At 47.7% G+C, this 23,939-nt stretch overlaps 7 protein-coding genes and 2 non-coding genes across 9 annotated transcripts; 4 read left to right on the top strand and 5 right to left on the bottom strand.

Moving 5' to 3' along the window:
* Positions 1 to 227: 227 nt before the first annotated feature.
* SPPG_04893 (uncharacterized protein) lies at positions 228 to 3,218 on the top strand (the record flags this gene model as incomplete). Its single annotated transcript, XM_016753132.1, has 3 exons — positions 228 to 403; positions 452 to 473; positions 551 to 3,218. The coding sequence occupies 3 exons, from the start codon at positions 228 to 230 to the stop codon at positions 2,939 to 2,941; spliced, it is 2,589 nt and encodes an 862-aa protein (XP_016607538.1). The 3' UTR covers positions 2,942 to 3,218.
* An 84-nt stretch (positions 3,219 to 3,302) lies between these two features.
* Positions 3,303 to 3,376, bottom strand: SPPG_10095. The gene has a single exon. It is a non-coding gene; the product is annotated as a tRNA-Thr (tRNA).
* Positions 3,377 to 6,677: 3,301 nt separating this feature from the next.
* SPPG_04892 (uncharacterized protein) lies at positions 6,678 to 8,079 on the top strand (the record flags this gene model as incomplete). The annotated part of the gene is made up of 4 exons (XM_016753131.1): positions 6,678 to 6,955; positions 7,018 to 7,363; positions 7,434 to 7,973; positions 8,041 to 8,079. The coding sequence occupies 4 exons, from the start codon at positions 6,678 to 6,680 to the stop codon at positions 8,077 to 8,079; spliced, it is 1,203 nt and encodes a 400-aa protein (XP_016607537.1).
* Positions 8,080 to 8,911: 832 nt separating this feature from the next.
* SPPG_04891 (uncharacterized protein) lies at positions 8,912 to 9,910 on the top strand (the record flags this gene model as incomplete). The annotated part of the gene is made up of 1 exon (XM_016753130.1): positions 8,912 to 9,910. One exon carries the CDS (start codon positions 8,912 to 8,914, stop codon positions 9,908 to 9,910), a length of 999 nt encoding a protein of 332 aa, XP_016607536.1.
* Positions 9,911 to 10,663: 753 nt separating this feature from the next.
* SPPG_04890 (uncharacterized protein) lies at positions 10,664 to 14,515 on the bottom strand. Its single transcript, XM_016753129.1, has 14 exons — positions 14,119 to 14,515; positions 13,737 to 14,037; positions 13,447 to 13,685; positions 13,316 to 13,380; positions 13,180 to 13,255; positions 12,968 to 13,101; positions 12,741 to 12,903; positions 12,573 to 12,685; positions 12,486 to 12,516; positions 12,354 to 12,428; positions 12,175 to 12,299; positions 11,947 to 12,085; positions 11,404 to 11,881; positions 10,664 to 11,328 (listed from the first exon to the last, which is right to left on the bottom strand). Exons 1-14 carry the CDS (start codon positions 14,330 to 14,332, stop codon positions 10,995 to 10,997), a joined length of 2,487 nt encoding a protein of 828 aa, XP_016607535.1. The 5' UTR covers positions 14,333 to 14,515; the 3' UTR covers positions 10,664 to 10,994.
* A 388-nt stretch (positions 14,516 to 14,903) lies between these two features.
* On the bottom strand, positions 14,904 to 16,578 carry SPPG_04889 (small GTP-binding protein domain). The gene is made up of 4 exons (XM_016753128.1): positions 16,213 to 16,578; positions 15,848 to 16,062; positions 15,586 to 15,747; positions 14,904 to 15,511 (listed from the first exon to the last, which is right to left on the bottom strand). The coding sequence occupies exons 2-4, from the start codon at positions 15,983 to 15,985 to the stop codon at positions 15,236 to 15,238; spliced, it is 576 nt and encodes a 191-aa protein (XP_016607534.1). The 5' UTR covers positions 15,986 to 16,062; positions 16,213 to 16,578; the 3' UTR covers positions 14,904 to 15,235.
* A 281-nt stretch (positions 16,579 to 16,859) lies between these two features.
* SPPG_10094 lies at positions 16,860 to 16,933 on the top strand. The gene has a single exon. It is a non-coding gene; the product is annotated as a tRNA-Thr (tRNA).
* Positions 16,934 to 17,699: 766 nt separating this feature from the next.
* On the bottom strand, positions 17,700 to 18,740 carry SPPG_09229 (uncharacterized protein; the record flags this gene model as incomplete). The annotated part of the gene is made up of 4 exons (XM_016757386.1): positions 18,512 to 18,740; positions 18,206 to 18,439; positions 17,916 to 18,140; positions 17,700 to 17,849 (listed from the first exon to the last, which is right to left on the bottom strand). Exons 1-4 carry the CDS (start codon positions 18,632 to 18,634, stop codon positions 17,700 to 17,702), a joined length of 732 nt encoding a protein of 243 aa, XP_016607533.1. The 5' UTR covers positions 18,635 to 18,740.
* A 196-nt stretch (positions 18,741 to 18,936) lies between these two features.
* Positions 18,937 to 23,560, bottom strand: SPPG_04888 (uncharacterized protein). Its single transcript, XM_016753127.1, has 15 exons — positions 23,492 to 23,560; positions 23,332 to 23,423; positions 23,001 to 23,239; positions 22,648 to 22,917; positions 22,215 to 22,586; positions 21,849 to 22,154; positions 21,482 to 21,790; positions 21,319 to 21,412; positions 21,027 to 21,253; positions 20,684 to 20,959; positions 20,419 to 20,616; positions 20,054 to 20,353; positions 19,394 to 19,992; positions 19,202 to 19,329; positions 18,937 to 19,122 (listed from the first exon to the last, which is right to left on the bottom strand). The coding sequence occupies exons 1-15, from the start codon at positions 23,515 to 23,517 to the stop codon at positions 19,046 to 19,048; spliced, it is 3,513 nt and encodes a 1,170-aa protein (XP_016607532.1). The 5' UTR covers positions 23,518 to 23,560; the 3' UTR covers positions 18,937 to 19,045.
* Positions 23,561 to 23,939: the final 379 nt, after the last annotated feature.

The following is a 23,939-nucleotide window of genomic DNA, read 5'->3' as shown; positions in this document are numbered from 1 at the left end:
TCCGTGATGGATTCGTGCGGGGTTTTGGACCATAAATAGGAGGGATATGTGTTGGAATTTCCCTCCGTAGAGTTTTTCGTGTGTGTGTACATTGGTCGTTCGTCTTGATTGTGTAGATAGTTGCAAAGCACACACCACCTCTTGTTTCAAACAAAAGTCAACACATCAAGATGCAGTCCCGCATCGCACCCACCCTTTCCCTCCTCCTTCTCCTCTGTTCCGCAGCCATGACATTGGCCCACCCCACCCGTCTACACGGGCGAGGCATGTCTGGCGGTGACTACCCTTTCGCCTTGACACGCCTCATTGGTCCCGATGCCTGTCCAAACTTTGCGTGGACTCGCAATGTACCTATTGCGGCATTTGGTGCTGATCCTCGTGGTGCGCAGAGTATTTGTGGGAGGTGTGTTCGTGTGTCGAGTACGTTGACGGGTTTGAATGTTGTTGTTAGGATTGTGGATGTGACCAAAAAGGTTTGTTTTCGTTTTGTGATTAGAGTATACCCACAGAAACGTTAAGAAAAAAACTCACAATTATTTTTTCTGAATAGATTCCTCGTGGACGATTGGTTCTCTCCCCTGATGCATTGGAAGCCCTCGAGTTACCCTCCAGCACCAGCGTCCATCTCAAATGGGATGAAGTCGCCTGCCCCATCGAAGATTCCAAGCCCAGTCTCGTTCAAAACCAACTCTCTAAACGTGATCCATCGGCTATTGTGTACGAATATGAGTACGGTACCCTCCCCACGGACGTTCCCTTTGAGAAACTCGTTGAAGCCATGAATAACCCGGAACGAAACCAGCTTGTTAAACGTCAAAGTCCTGCTCCTTTCGAGACGCTTAAAATCTTTATTCAAGCTACTGATGCGCCTTGTACGCGCACGACTACGACTTTGGCGACGACAACTGTTGAGACCACTACTACTACGGCTGTCGAAACCACCACTACAGAGGAAGTCACTCGGACGATTACCATTCCTGGTGGAAATGAGGGCAGTACGCCTCCGACTCGCACCGTTCCAGCTACCTTGACATCCATCACGACCACCACAACAGCGGAAACGACTACAGTCGTTGAGACTACGTCTGCACCTGTTGAGACGACTACTACCACTACTGAGGCTGTGACTACTTCTTTGGAAACTACTACCACTGAAGAGGAGGTGACTCGTACCATTACCATCCCTGGAGGCAATGAAGGCAGCACACCTCCCGCGCGTACCACAACGACCACCACTGAAACGACCATTGCTGAGACAACCACTGTGGCCGAGACAACTACCACTACGGTGGAAACAACTACAGCAGAGACTACTACAACAGCCGAGACAACCACTGCCATTCAAACTACTACCACTGAAGAAGAAGTCACTCGCACCATCACTATTCCTGGTGGAAATGAAGGCAGTACACCTCCCGCGCGTACCACCACTGAAACAACCACTGCAGTAGAAACAACGACAGCAGAGACAACTACCACCGTTGAAACAACTACTGCAGAGGCAACGACAACTGCCGAGACAACCACCGCTGTTGAGACCACTACCACTGAAGAAGAAGTCACTCGCACCATTACCATCCCCGGTGGTAATGAAGGCAGTACACCGCCCGCGCGTACCACGACCACTACCACCGTCGAAACAACCTCTGCAGCAGAAACAACTACAGCAGAGGCAACCACCACTACGGTGGAAACAACTACTGTAGAGACTACCACAACATCCGAGACGACCACCGCTGTTGAGACCACTACTACTGAAGAGGAAGTAACTCGCACCATTACCATTCCAGGAGGCAATGAAGGCAGTACACCTCCTGCTCGTACCACCACGACCACCACTGCCGTTGAGACGACCACCACTGCTGAAACGACCACTGCAGCAGAGACCACTACCACAACAGCTGAGACAACCAGCGCAGTCGAGACAACTACCACCACTGAAGAAGAAGTGACTCGCACCATTACGATCCCCGGTGGTAATGAAGGCAGTACACCTCCTGCGCGTACCACTACCACCACTGCTGAAACGACCACCACATCGGAAGCAACCACCACCACCACAGCAGTAGAGACCACCACTACTGAAGAAGAAGTTACACGAACGATTACCATCCCTGGTGGTAACGAAGGCAGTACACCCCCGGCCCGCACCACAACGACAACCACGTCAGTTGAGACCACTAGTGTGGAGACGACCACTGTCCCAACGGAAACCACGACGACTGCTCCTGCTGTGGAAACCACTACCACTACGGAAGAAGAAGTCACTCGCACCATCACCGTCCCTGGTGGAAACGAGGGAAGCACACCTCCATCTCGTTCTACCACCACAACAACAGTGATCGAAAGCGAAACAACAACAACAACGCAAATCATCACAACCGAAACAACCACAACGGAAGCAACAGCCACATTAACCATCCCAGGTGGAAACGAAGGCAGCACCCCACCTACACGTACCACGGCACCTCCAACCACCACCATATCACCAACCCAAACCTGTCTCCCAGCCCTCCCCCCACCACCCCCCTCCGAAAACGCCTGCACAAGCACATTAAGCATCCTACCAAACTCATTCCAAACAAACGCAGCCTACTCTCAAGTCACATTCAACGTCACCCTCCAAAACACCGCACCAGTCCTAAACGGATTCTGGGCCTCACTCCGATTCTGTACACCCGAACCTTACATTGAAGACCTCTCGGGTGCTCAACTCATTGCGGGGAGTTTTAAAGCCCCTGGAAACCCATTCTATCTCTTGACCGCCACTCCCGATTATTTGAGCGCAGGGTGGATGCTCGGTGATCCCGCGAGAAGCTTTTTTGTTACCGTCAAGTGGCCTGTTACTTTGGATATCAGTGATGGACGTGTCTTTGCGCCCTCATTGACTGTGTGGTGTCCTGTTCGTACGGTCTTGGGATGGGGACCCAATGATCCGTGAAATTAAAACCTTACGCTGAATAGGGGTGTACATAGTGTTGGGTGATAGTTATGGCGAAAAAAACGTTGAGGAAAAACACCTATGTGTTTTTTATTGGTGTGATTAGAGGCTTTTTGACAAATACCCCTCTCTAGAAAAGAAAGTGTGTTTTTATTTATTTATGGTGGATAGTGTGGAGGGTAGAAAACCGAGGAAAAAAAAGGGATATATGGAAAACCGCTAAATATGTACTTTTGGTAATTAAAAACAAAGTCGTGTGTACCAGTTAATGCTAGAATCGTTTTCCATTCTGTGCTTGTTTTGATTAAAAGTTCAGCAAAGTCTGCGACACGAGCAAAAATCAATGTTCTTAGGTCTGAACTGCCTCCTCCGCGATTCGAACGCGGGACCTTCTGCTTACTAGGCAGACGCTCTAACCAACTGAGCCAAGGAGGCATGTGCTTTAAGGGACGGCATTAAATTTCTACAATCATTATATACTGCTGATTTGGAATCGCATAACGATGCCCGTACTTATGGGAGCTACAGCTTATTCACACTGTATGGACAGTCCCTCGATGTAGACAAAGGTCCATCTCTGATCCAGAGTAGTTTCGAAAGCGTGGGCGGCTGTCCAAATTACTGTCCTTGTAAGTTAACGAGCAGGGAAGTCACGTAGCCTCTGCTGCGCGCACTAGTAAAAGAGATGAACTCCGTCCGCACGTGCTCGAATCGCTTGTGGAATGTAGAAATCTCTCCTGCAAGGGTTCGGCCTGCAGAACTCCTCTATGTTCAGGGTTCGATATCCTGATGATGTAAAATCTGTGAATCGATCCTCCTTTTATGTACACCATGGATGGGAGTCACGACAAGATAGATGCGATTTGATCTCTTTATCGCATATTACTAAGAATTAACGGAGCGCTCGCCTTCTATGGCAAAGCTGCAATCATCTTACTAGAAGTGTCCTAGCACTGATTATATACGTAGATTCCCATATATGCTGGTGCTCCAATGTGATGCAGCGCAGTACTGTGTGCTAAATATTCTCTGACGATAAGCAGAAGTAATCGTCTACCACAAACCACCCTCCTAATACCGTTATGCACAAATAATTTCACCTTTGCATAGCAAAAACTTGATTTCAAACCCTTGTGTGGAATGAAATGTGGGATGGTTTATTTGACAGAAATGGCAATCAGGCAAACCTGGCGCGCATCGTAAAAGCCCCGTGGTAACCAGGACTGATATAACTATCGCTAAATCCATGCCAGCAAAGTTGATTGCGAACGCCTGACGTTTCACAAATTAAAAGGGACCAAGTTATATTACTTGCATTTACGACATGGATATTGGGATAGCAGATGCTCAAAGAGATATATAAAGAGTACTCACGTCCCCGACGGTTTTTCTTTACGAACCTATTATTGTGGGTGGTTCTTTTTCGTTCGTTCTTCTGCTACTGTTTTGTGTCATTCGTTCGTTCACTGTCCTGCTACTATTATATTTCATTCGTTCGTTCGCTGTTCTGCTACTTTTCTGTGTCGTTCGTTCGTTCGCTCTTCTGCTACTATTATATTTCATTCGTTCGTTCACTGTTCTGCTACTTTTCTGTGTCGTTCGTTCGTTCCTATTTCTGTATCATTCGCTGGTTCTTCGTTCGTGGTCCACTGCTCTTTCCCTTCTCCTTAGATATCGACATGCGGCACCAGTACAACCCTCGCTGTCCTGCGTAACAAGTAAGCACCATACGGTTTCGTGGCATCGGTTGGTTTCTCAAAAGTTGACATTGCCTGTTTCTTTATCTGCAAGCATTCTTCAACGATACCATACAAAGCCAAGAAACAACCCTCCGTGATCTTCAGCTTTGAGGTACCACGTTTTCCCATGCCATCGTATTCCCGTCTCTTTCCTAACGGTTCCGCGACTTTAAGAAACGTGAGACAACAAGCAAAGTCCCAAAACGCAAGGCCGACGATAGAGTCCAGTCGTAAGGTACCTTCCACCTGCCTTATCTGCTTGTATTGTAAATGATCTCACTCACGCATGTATCAGTTTATAAGGAAGGAAGTCAATAGTCGGCGCCAAGGTACATACGCCCTTCTGCACCTCGTCGCATTCCACTTCTTTCCAATTCATTTGCTATTTCATCCAAAGGAAGCATCAAGAAGAGCAACCCATTAAGCGCCGAATGAAGCATTGATCATCGGTAGTGGGACTCTCCCGAGGTATTAACACTGGAACCTTATGACGTCACAAATATCGATTTTCTCACGCATGCTCCGCTCCATTACCATTTAGCAAAGAGAAGGAAGGGCGATTCCGATCAACAGAAGAAGAGTGTAGTGACTGTAGCTTCTGCCAGGTACTTTGCTTTCCCCGACATGCCATTCTACTTCCTTGCTCCTCTCACCTTACTCACGCATACCCCGATCCCTTTAGCAAAGAAAAAGGAAAAGCGATCTGATCAACGAAGAAACAATGTAGTGACGGCACCCTTCTGCTAGGTACTTTGCTTTTCGTGACCTCGTCACATCACATCCAGCTTACTCGTTTCCTCAAAGAAAGCGTTGTCCACCCAAAGTTTGCTGACCGTAGATGCTTGAAGACTGAACAGCAACATACACCTACATGCAGCCTTTCTATTTTGGCAGGTTCATATGATGTCCGCGTTATTTGACTCGTCTGCCCATGTAGAGGTTCCAAGGAAAATGAAGACGAAAGACTGGCCTTAGAAAAACCGTGAACAGTAAACTATAAGGTAAGCTCAGCGGAATAATAGGTCACTGACTTTACTAACGTACCTTTGTTGGTTTCTTAGGCGTCACAAAAAAATGAATAGACCGAAAAGTTGATCAGAACTTGTCAGCAGCCGGTTCCAGGTACGCTGTGTATTCACAACGACACTATCTAGCTCATTTCCCTAACCTGACGCAATTGATCAGGTATCGCAGCAGAATCAACGAATAATAAAAGGCGAAAACGACAGACTACCAATAGTGCGCTCTGGTACGTGTTCGTATCTGTAGTACTTTTACATTGATCTGAACTCACCACTTGATCTCGGAACAGATGGAAGACGGCAGATGAAGGCGAGGAACGCAGATCGTTATCATCGAGCTGAAGGTACTCTTCCAAATCTTGCAACCCACAAAAATACCCTACCCTCCATTTTAACTGTAGACTGAAAGAGCGGACCGACGAAGACCAGTGAAGGCAACTCTAGGAAGGAGACAGCTATGCAAGGAGCTGACAGGTATGGACCTTCTCAAAGTTACTCAATTTGAGAATGCCTTTTTTAATTCCTCCGATTCTTTTGTCGCAGGAACATGTAGTAGGAGACGATTTGCTTAGACATAGAGACCCTGGGAGTGATTGATCGGAAGTATACGGGGAGGGCCACTAGACGGGATATGATGATTGGAGGGATCGATTGTTAGGAAGTATACGGGGAGGGCCACTAGACGGGATATGATGATTGGAGGGATTGATTGTTAGGAAGTATCTCGGGAGGGCCAATAAACGGGATATGATGATTGGAGGGAGGAATATACAAGGGAGCGGCTCTTCATTCACCAGCAGCATTATGGCGCCGAATTACATTATAATACCTTAGTATTTGCGTAGATATACGGTTACAGATGGTTCATTAAAGGCTCTTGGCAAAGCCACAGCCGATCGCTTCAGTAAGCAATAACACGTGAGTAGATAGCAAGCCCGATTTGGAAGTTACCCAACGAACGCATCTTGGTGACCAATGCAGCACCGAATTCCCGCAGCATTCTTCCGTGGCGGAACGAGTAAAGGTCTCTTTCTCCGGTCACGCACTTTGGCTCCATACCCTGTGTCGGTTCAAGATGACATTATCCTGGCTGCAATGGGATCACCAGATCCTGACGGACGACAAATTGATGGTCTTGGCGGAGGAATCAGCAGCTTGTCTAAAGTTGCTGTTGTTGGCAGGGCCAAGGAGAGCAAATGGGATGTAGAGTATCGGTTTGGACAGGTGGAAGTGAAGAAGAAGACCGTGGATTGGTAGGTGGCTAATGAATTGCTGGCAACTTAACCCGCGTGTGTGTCAACACCTTTCTGTGTAGGTCAACAACTTGCGGCAACCTTGTCGCAGCGGTTGGACACTACGCGATAGATGAGCGGCTTATTTCACCTTCCACACTTTCCCATCTTGCCTCTCAGCACAACAATGTCATACCTGTTCGCATATTGGCCGCAAACACGGGCGCGACCATGATTGCGCGAGTACCCATTGAGCGGTGTGAGCGGACTGGAGAAATCTTTGCGGCCACTGAGGGGAATACTAGAATCTCGGGTGTTCCAGGGACTGCTGCTGGTGTGCATATCGAGTTTGTAGAGCCATCTGGCGGTGAAGGAGTGCTGCCTACTGGAAATGTCAGGGATGTGGTGCGATTGGATGATGGATTAGAGGTGAGCTTTGGGACGACGACGAAACTTGGACGCACTGATATCTCATCCATGTCTCGTTCTGTGATATTAGGTGGAAGTGAGCATAATCGATGCCGGCTTACCGGCTGTTTTTGTTCGGTCTTCGTCGCTCCCAGTTCCCCCTAGCACTTTTATGGATTCTCCTGCTACCATCGATGCCAACAAATCTGTGATGGATATGCTTTCTCGCATTCGTACAGCAGCAGCGCATCTCACTCCGGGGCTTCAGAAGCTCTATTCACCGTCAGCCCCCAAAATCGCGGTAGTTGGCCCAGCTACACCCTACACGACCACATCGTCTTCCCACGTAGAATCGCACGAAATGGATATATTCGCGCGCGCGGTCAGCGTTGGAAACATTCATCGAACCTTTCCCGCTACGGTACTCATGGCTGCTGGTGCAGGGGCGAGTATTAAGGGCACTGTTTTGGAGGGATGTCTCCAAAAAGGGCTAAAACAGGACGTCCATGGTATCAAGTGGCTACGAGTGGGTCACCCCGCTGGCGTTGCTGAGGCAGGTGCAAGAATTAGAAACACCAGTCGATGCGTATTGGAGTCTGTTGTCATGACAAGGACAGCGAGGAGACTTATGGTAACTGTCTTTGATGTCCTAGTTAAAGCGACGATGCGAGTCTCTGATTTTTGATGTCATGAACTAGGATGGACACGTTTTGGTGCCTCGGAAAACAATACCGTAAATTACATTAATGGCACCTATTAATGTTGCCCCATATTTCTCGCCACCTGTAAAGAAATACCCCTCCGAATCAATGTTGAGACGCCTTTTGATACGAGACCCAAAGTTTAAAACCTTACGGATATCGCCAGGATCAGGGCATGAAATACTGGGCCTGAATCGGTATAGTCACGTGTGCGCGTTCACCTGATGGACTAAGCCACCCCTTGCCCCCCACGAGGTGTTCCAAAACTCCCAAAAGTGTGAAACTCGTTCAAAGTTTTCCGTCAAGCTTAAGGCAAAAGAACTCTCCGCACAAAAAGAGCCGCTTTTTTAGGACAAAAGAAAAAATTGGGTGGTCATGGGTGACGTTCAATACAAAAAAGTTCCCTCTCTGCCATAGCCACTTTGTTCATTGCGCATGTCAAATTGGTCTCTTGTTGAAAGTCAAACCTTTTCAAGGGAGCTCAGCGTTCCTCTACGTCGGGATTGGCAGCCGCATTCCAGTTTTATATTGGCGGGTTGAAACGGTTGGTTCTTGTGGCCAACATTCAGCGAATCATTCAAAAGTTGAAGACGACTGTTTCCCTGGAACTTTTTTTTTTTTCTTGTCGTTTTTGACTGGTAGGTCGTATGAATGCTACCGTCAACCTTGGCGAGTGAAGGCTTTTTTTGACCAATCTTAAAATTGGAACAAATTGTTGCTCGCTATTGCTCAGCTACTTTGCCTCTGCATGATATTGATCAACCTTGTTGTATAGCTTACTTTTAGGTTGTTCGCCGGCACTTGTTTTTCTGTCACTGCCGGTTGACGTTGTTCTTGTCATCTTTCGTCCACTTTTCGTCGTCACAAAATGTCGTCCACCGGCGGACCTACAGCTGTTCCTCCACCACCTTCGTCAACACGGGAACCGCCCACGCCGTCTTCAACAAGGGAGCCACCTCCTCCCTCCAACACCCCACCTCCATCGTCCTCTCCACGGCCGTCCCAAACCGCGGAACCTCCCCAGCCTTCGTCATCGTCCCGGGTGACAACCCCACCACCTCAATCAAGCGTTGTTCCTCTTCCTCCGCCAGTGACCCAGACAATTATTTCGTCGCGGACTCAAAACCCAGGACCAACCCCATCCCTCACTAGGAACACTCGCACGGTTCTTGACCCAACAGAGACGAATCCAAGTGATGCCCAGCTCCTGGACGCTGGCGATGGAAAGAGCAAAGGGTTTCCAGTCGGTGCTGGAGTGGGTATCGGGGTAGTTGCTGCTGGCTTCCTCATCGCCATTGTAGGCTTCATATGGATTCGGAAACGAAGAGATCGGTTAACAAATACGGCCCGACTGGACTTTAACAATCCAGATTCGCACGGAAGTTTGTGGAGACAGGAGAGCGGGGTCAAACCCGCCGTAGCAAGTGTACCCATTGCATCTGCAGCATCGAATTCTGCTGCCACGAGCGCTGCTACTCTAGCTGCACCCGCTGTTGCCGCCGCTGGCCCAGGCATGACCAGTCGTCCATCATCTATGCTTCCTACTGGGGCGTATTATGGCCCGAACGCTTATGATGGTTATTACGCACAACAGCCACAAACATACGCCTACTACGATGCGCCCAATACATCTCAGGTCCTACCATACGGATATTACCCCGCACAAGGGTACGAGTATGCCGACCCGTACTATGGACATCAGTATGCAGCATACGCACCCCAACAGCAGTATGCCGACATGCACCCATCGGAGCCATATGATCCCAATTCGATCGATGCACATCAATTTCCGGAAGGGACAAAGGTTGCTGGCTCGACGACAACGCAAGGTGCCTCTAATCCGGCTCCTGACCAGAAGAAGGGATGACAATAGTTGTTTTTTTTTTTTTTTGGTGGCGTTCTTGGCAGGTACCGAGATGCCATCCGAGTGTTTTTCCGGGCACAGTTTTTTTTTGGACTCTAGTGCCGTATATAGAAATCAATAGGTGGAAAGAGTCTATAGAGGAGGTTGGATATTTTCTATGGAATCCCTTTTTTTTTTAGCTGGATCTTTGGGTGTAATGTTTGAAACGTGTTGGTGAGCGGTGTAGCTAATGGTTCTATCTACTCTTTTTCTAATGAGTATAAAGGTTATATATGAGGAGATCCTGACTGCTATACAATGAGCAAAGTTACTTTTCTTAAGAGGGAGGTTTCTCAATTGGACTAGGTGATGTTAGCAATACAGTTTAAGGCGCCAGTGTTGCTACCAATTGGTTGAAAATACGTTCTGCATCCAAGATTCGACAGAGCAACGTGGGGACGAACCAGAAGGGATCCACCAGCTGATGAGCTGTGTTTGCTACAAGTCCTTTTGTTTGATGTGCATTAATGGGTCGCAAGTTGACAAGTGTTGCCATCGCAAGTTGTTCACACAATGTTCGGATAATGGCAACCTTCCCTATTTCATGGTCCAGAAATCCCAATTGCTACATACATGGATTTGCACCAAAGTTCTTTGAGAAAACTTGTGGTGGATCGCTCATGATTTGGGACAGCCTCCAAGGGTCACTCTCTCTCTCTTCTCAGAGAGTAGTGCATATTCACAAATAGCAACGATGCAGATAACGGGCAACTGGTTGGATCCTGGCAGAATCTTAACAATATATGCGTAACGCCTCTTATCCCCTCTGCGTCTCGCCCAAAAGCCCTGTAAACCCTCCAGACACGTTTTCAATAATCCTCTCCCGCAAACTTCAGTATATGATCCATTAATACGTAACGAAACCCAAGTGACACACTACTCTTATAATAGTAATGTCTAATTTAGCTATCGTCACAAATGAACACTGCATTTACCAGCTCTTTGCTTAGGTATACAATGTGAATCGTGTGTACTGACGATCGGCCAAGTACCCACTAGAGGGCATCAAACCTTCGTGATCTATATACGCCAGATATAATGCTGATAATCAATCGATTTCTATGACACTGCCAGCGGTCGCGCGGCGGGGATTCCGACCAGGTGCGTCCTGGCGCCCACCCGCAGACCCTCGCACAGGTCGCCGTGCCTCATTGAGGACATTACCATCAAGAAGTTCAATCACGTTTTCCGGGATGTCGTCATCACCTAGGATGTCATTGTCGTCATCAGTTGCTGCGTGTGGACGTGATACGTGTGGACGTGCTACGGGTGCTGCAATAGGCGGTGGTGGAAGATTTCTTGTACTAGCATTCCGATTCGATCGCCTTGGCCCTGTGCTAGCTTGACCGCCTGTTCGTAGATTTGGTGCAGTGAAGACGGGCCTGCTTGAACCGCCAGCGGTAGCTAGGTTAGTGTTGCCTGCAGGGCGAAAGCCACCAAACGGGGGGGCGCCATACTCTGATGGGTTCACAGTATGTTGTTGCTGATCATTAACGAGAGCAGGTGCTTGTCCTTGCGCGGGATGCGGGCGATGGGTGGCGAAAGCAGGCAGTGGTTGATGCACGGTTTGTGGACGCAGGGCATGTTGGTCTTGGCGTCTAAATGGCCGGTAGGGATGTGCTCGATGATTGCCATTAGGCGCTGTGGGCCGTGGAGCTTGACCGTGATTTCCACCAAACCGAGGCGGATATGGCCGAGCATTTGGAGCGGGACCCACCGCTGGCCGTGGCGCGCGATGCGGCTGGCGGGGTTGAGCAGGGCCTGCGTGGGTCTGCGGTGGTGGGGGCTCAGAGGGTATTTCTCGGCTTCCGTTTCCAATTGGATGTGCGAATCTGCCTCTTCTTGGGACATGGCCTGGCGCTGGCGGGGGAGCCGGCGGTCGGGGCGGTCGTGGTTGGCCCTGGTACCTCTGGAAAACAAAAGGTTGACGGCGGACTGCTTGCGACCAACATATTGTGAGCCTCGATATATTTGTAGAGAGGATGTACGATAGTTCCCACCATTATTTCCTGCTCGGTTGAGGAGATCATCTACGCGCTGGAGATGGTCCTGCAGTTGCTGAAACTGCTCTGCAATCTGTCCGATGTGGTTGACGCCCTGATTTGCGGCTCCAGCTGGAGGCACCGTTGGCAGGTCGATCTGAAAGTGAAGCGTGATGAAAACATTTCAGTTTATGTATTGGGTCGTAGCCTGTTTAACTCGTGCACCTCAGCATTTAAAACACACACCTTTATTTTGGATTCATCAATCTCCGGATTCTGTAGCTTTGCAGTCAAAATCGCTTCCTGGCCTGCACGCTGGACGTCTTCAGCATTTCGAGTTATTGTATTTTCGAACAAAGGACACTTTGCTCCTAGATTGCCGGCGTTAAGGTTGATCGAATCACCGAATGCAATGTACGTTTTACCAGGGGTTCCAGGTACGACGCCGTCTCTGAAATGTGTATAATCACGCACAGGCTGCCGACACACGTAACACATGACTATGCGAGGTTCACAGATCAGCAAAAGACCAAAAGTGCAAAAACTACAATACCCACCTGCCCCACAAGTACATGTCATTTTATTGCACTATTGCAGCACAAACGATAAGCCTGTGAAATGTCTATATGCATTGAGAGACGTACCCCTTCTTCCTTGTAAAACTTTTTCTTGCACGAATGGCACTCTCGCAAAAGTGCTTCAGTCATGGCTTCTTCTATCTGATGTTTGACATCTAAGACGTCCTCGCTTTTTGACTCTATGAAAGGTTTAATCATGGCATGCCATTGAGGGAATCAATAGACAAGACAAACCTTCGCAAGTGAGTGGCGCATGATTCCTTCTATTGCATTTTCGACATGACACGGCCATGCATTCCTCGTTTCGACAGTAGAACAATTTATCTTCCTCAACGTTTGTCGAGACGATCGCACCAAACGGGCAGAATGGGCATGAGTGAAAGTCTGGTATGCCAGCCTAGATACGAATGTGAGCAGATCTCTCTGATAGAAAATGGTGAGAATCGCCAGAGCAGTATTACCCTTTCGAGATCCACTTCCTGACACAGCTTTAAATACCCTTTCCACATCTTCTCTGGAAGAAATTGCTCAATGGCCGCGGGAGGGAAAAGTGATTCACACCCTCCATTGTGTAAACATTTCAACTCAATTTTGCCTGCAAGGAAAATGAAGAGAACGTTGTGTCTAGTTAGAAGACCGACACTTGAGCCCAACATAAGGTCTTGAGACTTACGAAGCCCAATGGAGTTCTCAGCCGCCTTCCTCGCGCATTCCTTACAGAAAAGATGGCCTTCGTCACATTGCGTCATCTAAATAATAAACAATGAATGTAGTTCGAAGCAACGACCGATAAGACCTTCTTGACCTACGTCATCCATGTTATAGTCACAATAACAACATCCACATTCGACTGGTGTGTTTTCCTTGTTATCCTCTGCACCAAATGAAGAGAGGGTGAATATTGGAAGGATCATAACTTCTGAACTTCTTTATCACATACCCTCAGCAATCTGTTTTAGCAGCGCTTCCCATTCCTTGAGAAATGTTTCATCCGGTGGATGCACCGGCGCTTTGCCAGGGTGACGACCCCTGGTGAGTCGCTTGAAAGGTGGCGTGGGATTAGATCGCATTTCTTTAAGACGGTTGAAGGTAGGAGTGTATTGGTGGTTGAAATTGGAGAGCTCCGTTTTAATATTATTTGCAGGTATTTCCGGGTAATCGATTTGAAGTTGTTGATAACTATAGTCCGATGAGACCAGATCACATCTTCAAAACTCAACTCATCCTTACCATGAATTTATGTACGAGCGGGTCATAGGCTCTTCAAGGACAACTGTATAATCCCGCTTCTTGCGCTTTGAACCTTCGTCATCCTCCGCACCACGCTTCTGGCCCCGAGCAAAAAAGTCCGCGCGCTTCGGATATTTGCCATCGGCTGCACAAACTGCCTCAGACGCAGCTGCTATATCACCCATATGCGCTCGGAGAATGTCTTCAAGATAATCGGTATGAGCATCCGGGAACATTTCGCATAGTACGTCTTGCGGTTGGCGGCTAGGAGTTGGTGGACCAGTCGTTGGGGCAGTACTGTCTGCAAAGCATCAGGTTTTTAGCAGCTGCACTCACCTTACCTGATTCGAAAGAAACATAGAGCTGGTCACCACATACTTACCGCTGGCCTGTGCATTCGAGGTTGTTATCTCAAGATCGTCTGTCGATAGATCCACAATTGTTCCATTGCTCGCACGTTCCACAGGTCCAACATTATGCTTCAATAGCATTGTCTCCACCACAGCATCGACATTCCCATTCTCTTGCTGAAGCAATACGGCGAGCTCCTCCTTGGGATATTGCGGGAATAGCTCGCACAAAGAATGAAGAGTCATTATCCTGTTATTCTGGCAGCCTACTGGCAGCCAGCTTGTTGCCGTTGTTTTGCAGACGACGCTCTAAGTGGCATTGATTTCATCGACACGTTGGGACATTCATTGTGTGATTTCAGAGACGAAAAGAGGTTTCGGTGAGATGGAGAGTAGCGAAATGCTCAAGTCCGTTGACAGCTGAAGCTGTCAACTGCAAGGGACGCGTCCGGACATCCTTCCGTACAGGTGGAGCTAGTGAAGTAAAGAGTTCTTTGCACATATGTGGAGCAAGTGACGTAGAGAACTGAACACCATCTTCTGGCATTCAGGATCATCTCACAACACCTTCGTATGGTAAGTTTAGGGCGGACATCATCATCCACTCAATAGCTTGTAGGAGTGCCATGAGATAGGCGTAGACGTTATATAATAGGTGTAAGCTGGTATGCCTTGAATCCACGCAGATCATAATCAAGAATAACTCTGCTCCATCATTCAAGATCTGTCAGCGCAGGAACTCTAGAGCAAATCCTCACTTGCCAGCGCACATTTCCTGCTGAAGCCAGTCTTCCCACGTACATCACAAAGCAAAAAGCCCATAATTGCATATAACTAACTTGACGGCAAGGACAGACCACGAGTATGAAAGATAACAAACCATTTTCAAAGAAAAAAGAAAAAGAAACGCTACTATACGTCGACAGCCCTCGCTACTCTCCCCTCTACCTGCCCACCATCATCAGCTCCACTCTCGTATGCCCTTCTACTTCGGGAGTGCCATTATTATTATGTACACACAGGGACGGGTGAAGCAACGTAAATCATGAGCACCCTTCGTTCGCGCCGTCTGTTCATTTTATCGCCACTCTCCCAAAACCAACTCCATCGTCCATTCCAAATGCCAAATACTGGTATCGCCGGTAGAGATCACAGGAGAGTGCACTTTTTGCTCTTTTTGCTTTGAGGGGGCTCGAGTGCCGCAATGATTGCTTCGTCAAAGACATTCTTCAATCCTTTTTGAGTCAATGCCGAACATTCCAAGTACTTTACGGCGCCTAGCTCTTTGGCTAGACGTTCACCTGCATCTGCAGCAATCGGCCTTTGTCTATTTTTGGCGAGCTTTTCGATTGTGGCAGCATCTTCTCGCAAATCAACCTGCGTTCCTACGATGATACAAGGCACGCCGGGGCAATGATGCCGTACCTGAAATCGGTGAATTCCAATTGGTATCAGAAACCTAGTACCTCACAATGGCAACATGCCCTTCATCCACTTACCTCAGGGAACCATTTTTCTTTCACGTTTTCGAATGAGGCCGGGGATACCACCGAAAAACAGACCAGGAACACATCTGTTTGAGGATACGAGAGGGGACGGAGACGATCATAATCTTCCTGACCAGCGGTATCGAAAAGACCGAGGGTATACGGCTCGTTTCCCTGTTGAGATATAAATACTGATTAGCGGAGCGTTCTCTGATTCAGGTGGCTACCAAAGACCACTTTTCGCTCATATTCTCGTTGCACGTCAGACACTTACAATCATCACTGTCACAGCATAGTTGTCAAATACCGTCGGAACGTATTCGCTTGGGAACTTGTTTGTTGTGTACGATATCAACAAGCAAGTCTTTCCGACCGCACCATCTCCCACCACAACACACTTGATTGTCTGCATTCTAAGGTCTTGGCTTTTGTATGGCAAGTAGCTGACGCAACGACTAAGAGCGAAGGGACAAATACGTCGGTAGAGGACTGTACAAAAACCAGCAGAAGGAGCAAATGGTTAGCTACACGTGAAACCGATGGGAAGAATTGTCGGCCATGGCGCAAAAGCGGCGAACCCATCATCATCAACTGCGCCAAACTCTCTCCCTTTGCAGTGACGTCCCTTTTAACACGTACCTTATTGACAGGAATGTTTTCTTTTGTGAGGATTTCCTTAATGATTATGGGCGTGCGATGGGAAGAAAAAATACGCCAAGCCCTTCTGATGTTGCTGGTCGTCTCAAAGTCACGTCTCCCTCAAAAAGTGACGCGCGGCGAGAGAGAGTAGCGAACCCAAAGAAATATTTTTTCTAGGCACCCGGAGGGCAAAAACACACACAGACTTGGGCGTTTTTTTAGCGGCAAGAACCCAAGCGAGTGGCAAAGCCCAACTTTCAAAAGACAAACGTCGATGTCGTTCGTCGTCGTCGTCTCAAAATCACACTTGTCGCCAGCTGGTAATTCTGTATCCTGTTTTTGTGCTGACTACAAGTTGCGGCAAATTGTTGCCATTTATAGTAGCGATCACCAACCGATTGTATTGTGTGTTTTGTTATCATCATTCCAGCTGAGGTGAACCTCATGTAAGCAACACGCTGTTCAACCTTTGGGACACTCAGGTAGCAGATATTATCATTACTTTTTGCTTGCTGCAGTTGACCTACATAGAGCATACAATAGATAGTTAAGCGTCTCCACGCATCTGTAAACATGTGCAGGTTCTGCTGGGCTTACTGTCACCAGAAAACGCATGTTATTTGCTTTTCAAGGAGGCAATTCATCCCGCCTCCTTGGCTCAGTTGGTTAGAGCGTCTGCCTAGTAAGCAGAAGGTCCCGCGTTCGAATCGCGGAGGAGGCATCGCCGGGGATGACGACAGTTTTGCTCTTCAGTTTTTGAACCGGCCTGTCAATGTGGCGGACCAAATAAAGCGGTATGCGAGTTGTTAATCCATCATGAGCCGTAGGTTCAAGCGTCTTGTTTTTCACCCTAACGTCTCTACTGGCGATGGCCTCCCTTTCGCAAGAAGTAATTGAGCACACCAAACATAGACCGCGTTCTCTTGATGTCCACCTTGCGGCCAGAAACTCGTATGTGCATGCGTAGTCTACCGGTTCACTTTGTGGTAAGAAACACTTGAGCGGCAGTCAAAGTAAAAAGTCTCCCAAAAGAAATGATCGCTCCAATTCTGGAGCACAGAATTGAAGTGCAAACAGTATCAGACTAGTTGAAATGGAGCCAGAGAGCTATTTGTCAATGGACATGAGTTACAGAGAAATCATTCATGATGTTCACACTACTGTGCTTGAACTCACGAGAGACAGATCTTGGAGAGAATGTACATGGTTGAAAGCTTTCGTGCAATACTGAAGCGCTCACATGTGGTGAAATTCTTGCCATCTTTTCGCATTGTACTCAACGCATCTCAGCGGTATGATATATTCGAAGCTAACTACATACACCTTGTTAAGCAAATGAATGAACAATACCACGCCAACGCCTCGTTGACAATGTAACAAACGTTGACAAGATTCCACACTTCCAACTTCACAATTGCCAATTGCAAAAAAATACCAAAATAGCGGAAAAAAAAGCCCTATTGGTCGCTCCGGATGAAATCTTGGGCTTAGCACGAGCGACGTCTGAAGTTGCTCCAGTGCTTGAAAGCTAAAATGAACGATGCCAAGACCAGGGACTGAGCAAGGAGCGTCATTACAAAGTGCGTGCCAGCCACAGTAGATGCGTGTGATGTGAAGAGATCGAGGAAAATCCACGCCTGTTCCGCAGACAAATGTTAGTGCTCATTGACAAAATCACAGGATACGATTTGCTATTTGCTTACCACTGACAGGGCCAAGAACACCCACTGCATAATAGTGAGCGGCAAGCTAGCTGCATTCCCAAGACAAGTTCCACACGGAGGAAGTGGAATGGGAGCACCCGGAGTCCCATCAATAGGCTGAACACGACAGGCATATTCAATAGGCAAGGAAGCCAAGGTGGCAATTACGGTTGACAACAAAAAGGATCTGCGAGCGGCCCGAGATGCACGATGAAGGCGCCGAAGCTTCATGCACGACAACATTAATGGAAATGTAATATCACCTACCACATGCTAATAACAGAACTCACCCATAACGAGGTCCAATCCTCTTCTTCTTCCTGCTCGTCTGTAGGTGAGACAGTCGTAGCCCTCGAATGCTCCCCTTCAATTGGCTCAATTTCAGCTGCAGTCACCGAAGGGGGAGCGACGGAAGACCCAGAGACAATTGATACGGCCGATTTCGCTTTACGCTTGACGGTGTCCTTGGTAGCCTCCCAACCTATGTGAACCGTGGTCGCCGCAAATCGCCCGATGAGGGTGAGCTATCACAAAGTACTGCTGAGAAAATATGACAGACACAAAATAAAAAATGCTATTTTTTGAATAACGAGTACCATATAAAGCCCAAAAAGAACCGCTGGGACTATCCACAAGCTCTTCATATAGCTTCTATGGGCATGGTATGGAGGAACCGTCAGGAGATGGTCCCGCGCGTCGAAGAGTGTATCGGCAGACATATCCAGTAATTTGAATGATGCCTTTTGATGGTCAGAGGAATGAGTAAAGCAGCACCAAATAGGAGTAGGACGAGTAAATGGGAGGTTGACATTCACAAACACAAGTGAGAACCTTCCGGACAAGCAGGTCCCCCATTTGGCGTCACGTAGGTTAAGGCATGTGAGTGATGATCACGTCAACTGGCGAAAGGGACGTTGTCACCAGCAAGCCCCCATCCCGCCAGGCTTTTCACACTCCACAAATCGAACGCTGTTATCATGGCACATTTATTCGATGCAGTACCAAACACTGGATGTCTGATTTGATTGTCAATTTCGGTAATACCCGATGTATTCTGTCATATGAAAAGATGCATAATACAAAAAAAGGTGGCAATAACTATACAGAAAAGTGTTAAGCTTCATTCCTTCTCATGACACCCCGACCCCAGCTCTTCCCTCAACCAGCGTGGGAAGTTTGGTTCCACCAGAGTCAAGGGCAGCGACTACTGGTAGTGGTTTGCAATTGTGAGCAATTATGAATATAAGAAACATACTACCATCAAGGTTTCATAGCGGACTACATACCTCCAGATGCTCCAGAAGTAGACAACGATCGGCCTGGCACGACGGGAACTTCCGTTATCGCCAGCACTTGCAGGTTTTTGATTTGTTTTGCGCTTTGCTTTGTCATTCGACGAAGACGATTGATGTCCCTGCATAGCAAAAGTAATTTAACATGCCGTTTCTGCTTGGTCTGTACCTTTGCAATTAACGTACCCAATCAATCCTCTGTTCACCATCACACTACCTGTTTCATCTATTCTGAACTTTTTCAAATTCCCTTCGACGACCCCCTGCAACTCTTTGATACGTTCTCGGAGCACTTGATTCTGTGCAATGTATTCCCGATCCACCTCCGGCTCTATTCCAGAGTCGACCAAATCGCCTCTTGGAGCATCACCCAAGTATTTGTCTTCCAGTTTTTCAACCGCGGCCCTCAATATCTCTGGTTCTTGTATGTAGTGAACCGCGTCTTCCAAGTCCGTCAAGAATGATTTTACATAATGTGTTAATTGGTGTGCTTTAGAATGTTGGTTGCGGTATGTGTTTTTTGTTTGGTTTAGTCGCGAAGTCAGTTCGGATATGGTTGTAGTGAATTTTTCTTTTTGCGCTGTGAGCACTTCCAGGGCAGTGTTGATGGAGGAAATATGTGTCGTCATATCTTTGATATGGGTCTCGCGAGGTTCAATTTGTTCTTTAAGTTCCTTTATTCGGAAATCGAGGACGAATTTAAACTTTTCGAGTTCTTGGTTCTTCTTTTTCAAGTCATAAACTCGTCGTTCTTTTTCTTGAATCAAGATGTCGCGTTCCGACATCTAATGAATGAGACATCTACGTCAACGGCAATCCTATCCAAGCTTTTCATCAACTACGTACCTCTTTCTTGAGGGCGGTAATCTCTTTCTCTAGCCCGTCAATGATTCCTTTCAAAGTTCGCTCATCCTCCTTCATACGCACAATCTCTGCACGGTTGTCTTCAATGTCCTTCGTCAAAGTATTGAATTTTTTGCGCATGATTCCATTCTCGCCCTTGAGACGGGCACCTTCCTCCCTTTCAGCTCGCAATTTACGGTCGTATTTTGCATGCAGACGTGTAATCTCTGTGTCAATGTCTTGTGTAATTTGATTGTGTTCCTCTGCCTGTTCAGCTAGTTGATTGCGAAGATCTGATTGAAGCTGCAAGTTTGAACAGCGTTACACTCGGTTTATGTGGACGCTATAACGCCTGAAGGCATGATTACCTTTTCAATCTCAGCTGCTTTTTGATTCAACTTTCCTTCCCAATCCGCCTGGGCACTGGTTAGTGCTTGTTGAGTTTCGGTTTCGCATCTACGCATCTGTTGCTGCCATGATTCTTGCATGCCATGCGCATCTTGTTGAGCAGCTTGGAATTTTTCATATTCCTCCATAAGTTCCTGATTATAGTGAGCTTCAACCTCCTGCATCAAAAGCATACATTTGTGTGAGTATCACGCACATACGTGACGTCGCAGAAAAAGAGCCTACATGCAGTTCCGTCGCATGCTTTTGAAGCAATTTCGCCATGGCTTCTTCATGTTTGACCTCCTCCTTCTCCTTCCCCGTGCGCAATGCGCTGGTCGAGATCTTCAAAGCCTCCATTTCCCCTGAGAACTTTTCACTGAGATCCTTCATTTTTTCGTTAAACGCCATGTCCCGCAAGCGGAGCTGGTACTCGTGTTCTATCTGCAACTCTTCCAGCGATCGACGCAGCTCAGAGGTTTGAATGGTTTTCTCTTCAAGATCAGATTTCGTGATGAGAATCTAGTGAACAAAGATGTGAATACTCCCAGCGCGACTTTTGTTGAGCTGATGGCTAGTAATTAGCAACCTCGTCTGCAAACACCATCACTCTCTCCCTTCTCAATCCTCTTTCCTCCTTGTCCGAAATTTTAAAGACGTATATGGTACCGTCCTCGGACGCAGAGAAGAGGTATTGATCATCATATGATACGCGCAACTTGGTGATTGCACCGCTGTGGGCGATATGTTCCTGAAAGTCGTCGGCGTGACCAGAGAGGGGATATTTGATTGCGCGAATAGTCCCAGATGCAGTTCCTTATCGAGAAGGTAGGATTATTATAAGATGTGTAGGCAACAAGCTGTACCGAGCTGGCGACTACCTGCAAAAAGCATGCGCCCTGAGTTAGAGAGCACCAGCTGGGTCAATGCCTGATCTGATTCAAACTCGATTGTTACGGTGGATTCTGTAATTTCCTACATTGGTGAGAAAACGGCGATGCGTTGGTGGCCGAGAAATATGAAGCAGGCAGTTGAAAAATGCACCTTCAGCATCATATCAGACCCAACAGCCCACATTGTCTTCCCATCCTTGGCGACTACGGCGCACGAATACGCCGTACTTTTCAGGATATGTTCATTTTCTCGCTTCATTTCCGCCACACTCCACGCATAAACAGCTCCATCTGCTCCCGCTGAGACAAGATAGGCATCATCCTGCGTCCATACGAGGGATCGAACTCGCCCATTGTGTCCTTTGAGATTGGCAAGGTTCTCGAAAGTCCATGTTGAAAAGATCTGAATCATGTTTCCCTGTGCGGCGGCAAACATATGACCACCGGAGGAGAACCGACACTGCAAGATACATCGTTCAGCATCCTTGTCCGTGAACGCCAGTAAACTGATATCATACCTCCCGGCATCCCCGCAGTCCGAACTCTCGGAAGACACGCAAATCGTCCATTAGTATGTTCATCAGTCGGAGCTTATCACTAAAGCCGACCAAAATGTACAAGCCGGAGGGATGTAGAGCTACCGAAAAGGGCTCTTCGGAGAAATACTTTACGAGCTCGCACGTATTAGTTTGATAATTCCAGATGCGTATCGACCGGTCTACGCTGCAAGTCACTAGGATAGGCTTCCGGACGCAAGTGTCCAATCCGGTCACAGCTCCTGAATGGAAGGGCTGGGATAACGGACGTAGCTTGGGTTCTTCGCCCTGGACAGAGTAGGGTCAAAATCCTATATATAGACGATTTTCAGAAAAATGCATATCCACCTTCAAGCTCTTTTGTTCAGTCAGCACAAATTTGAAGACTTGACAAGTTTCCATTTCCACAAACAAGATTCCTTCGGAGGAGCTTCCTGTCATATTTCGTACTCTTGCTTCTTCCGGTAGTGGGATTTTTCTGACACTTTTGAACAAGTCTTTTGCAAGCGCTTCTTCAGTGTAGCGTTCGTAGACTTGCAATACGCCTCCACCACCTCCACATGCAAATCCACGCGATAGTGCCATCAAACATGCTACCGAGTCCGAGAAATTGAGGGTTTGGACGACTTCTCCATTATTTATAATCACAATTTGTCCGGTAGAAGTGCCCAGTGCAATCCGTGAGGAAGCCGGTGGCAGCCAGGCGTGGCACGTGTAATTCTTGATAGAAAAGAAGAATAAGATCTTGCCCTCCCAGAGAGATCGCCTCCTTACCACTCACCAACTGTTCAAGACCTGCCACGGGGGTTTCCCGCAATCCCCCTTCCGCATACCGGTACAGCTTTACTCCTTTCGCCGCGACAACACATAGCTCTGTTTCATCCATTGGATTGATTCCAATCTGCCGCACGGCGGATTCCCCATCTTGGCTCGTACAGATGGTTGCTAAGAGTTTCCCTTTTTCCCAGACATAGAAATGCAATAGCCAGTCAGGGGCACCACCCTGAGCCGCCAGGTATTTCGCATCCGTGGAGAACGACAATGCGGTGAACTCCGGGATAAACACAACATATGCAGCATTAGACATGGTGTCCTTTCTGCTAGATCTCCACCTCTTTTTGCAATCTGTTTTACCTTGGATATACAACCATCCATCGGAACAACTGATCTCCGTTTCCTCGAGCTGTGGATTTCATACATTGTAATCAAAGCAGTTGCTCCTTCAGCGCCTCTGGTGCCTTTTCCTGGCATATCTCCGGGCGCACCCCGCTGGGCAACGGCAAATACATGCCGATCAGAGGATATGGTCATAGCACATATGCCATACCCGGACAAGGGTATGTATTTCTGCGAATCTTGCTCGACATTGGCGACTGTACGGTTGATTTTGATAAGGAAGTTACCACACGTCAAGGGTACTCCATGTATGTGGCTGGGTATAGGTCCATAAACAAGAACCACTTACTAACAACATTGCAGCCAGCGGAATAAAGAAGAGTGTTTTCATCCACATAAAAGATGTTGTCGAGGACATCGATGTTGATGCCAAACACGCGACTGGCAACAGAAAAAAGGTATTTAATCGTTTGCGTGAATACGTCTAGCCGAAGACATTGTGGCCTCACCTGTGGGCGACAGATGCGATCGACATGGCTGCCTACATTTGCAGTGGGCTTCTTGCACCCCAATGTGTTTGATGGTACACGTACAGTACACGACTAGCTTCTACACGACGCGTACGCGCCGATACGTAAGCCGTAGTCGATCGAACGAGTTTTTACAGATATCAGCAACGAGCGTAGGGTACAAGTTTGTCCAACAGCCATACACTTCTAGGTTACTAGTATCCCACCACTAGTCTGACCATCTAGGACTTGAATATGTCATGGCCCAAACAGGGACTTATAATATTACCTGCGAAACTGCAGGGTTAACGAGCGGATGGAGTCTGCCACACATCTGATCATTGCGTGAGTATCATTTTCTTGTGTCTGTCGTGTTGACAGTCTTAGCAGCGACAACAGCCACATTCTGTACGAAGTCTAGCTGATGACTTTGCATGTACGGATTTTG

Source organism: Spizellomyces punctatus, assembly GCF_000182565.1.
Source record: "Spizellomyces punctatus DAOM BR117 chromosome Unknown supercont1.8, whole genome shotgun sequence".
Taxonomy (NCBI): Eukaryota; Fungi; Chytridiomycota; class Chytridiomycetes; order Spizellomycetales; family Spizellomycetaceae; genus Spizellomyces; species Spizellomyces punctatus.
Note: the sequence above shows the minus strand (reverse complement) of the source record. Positions and strands in the feature narration are given on the sequence as shown.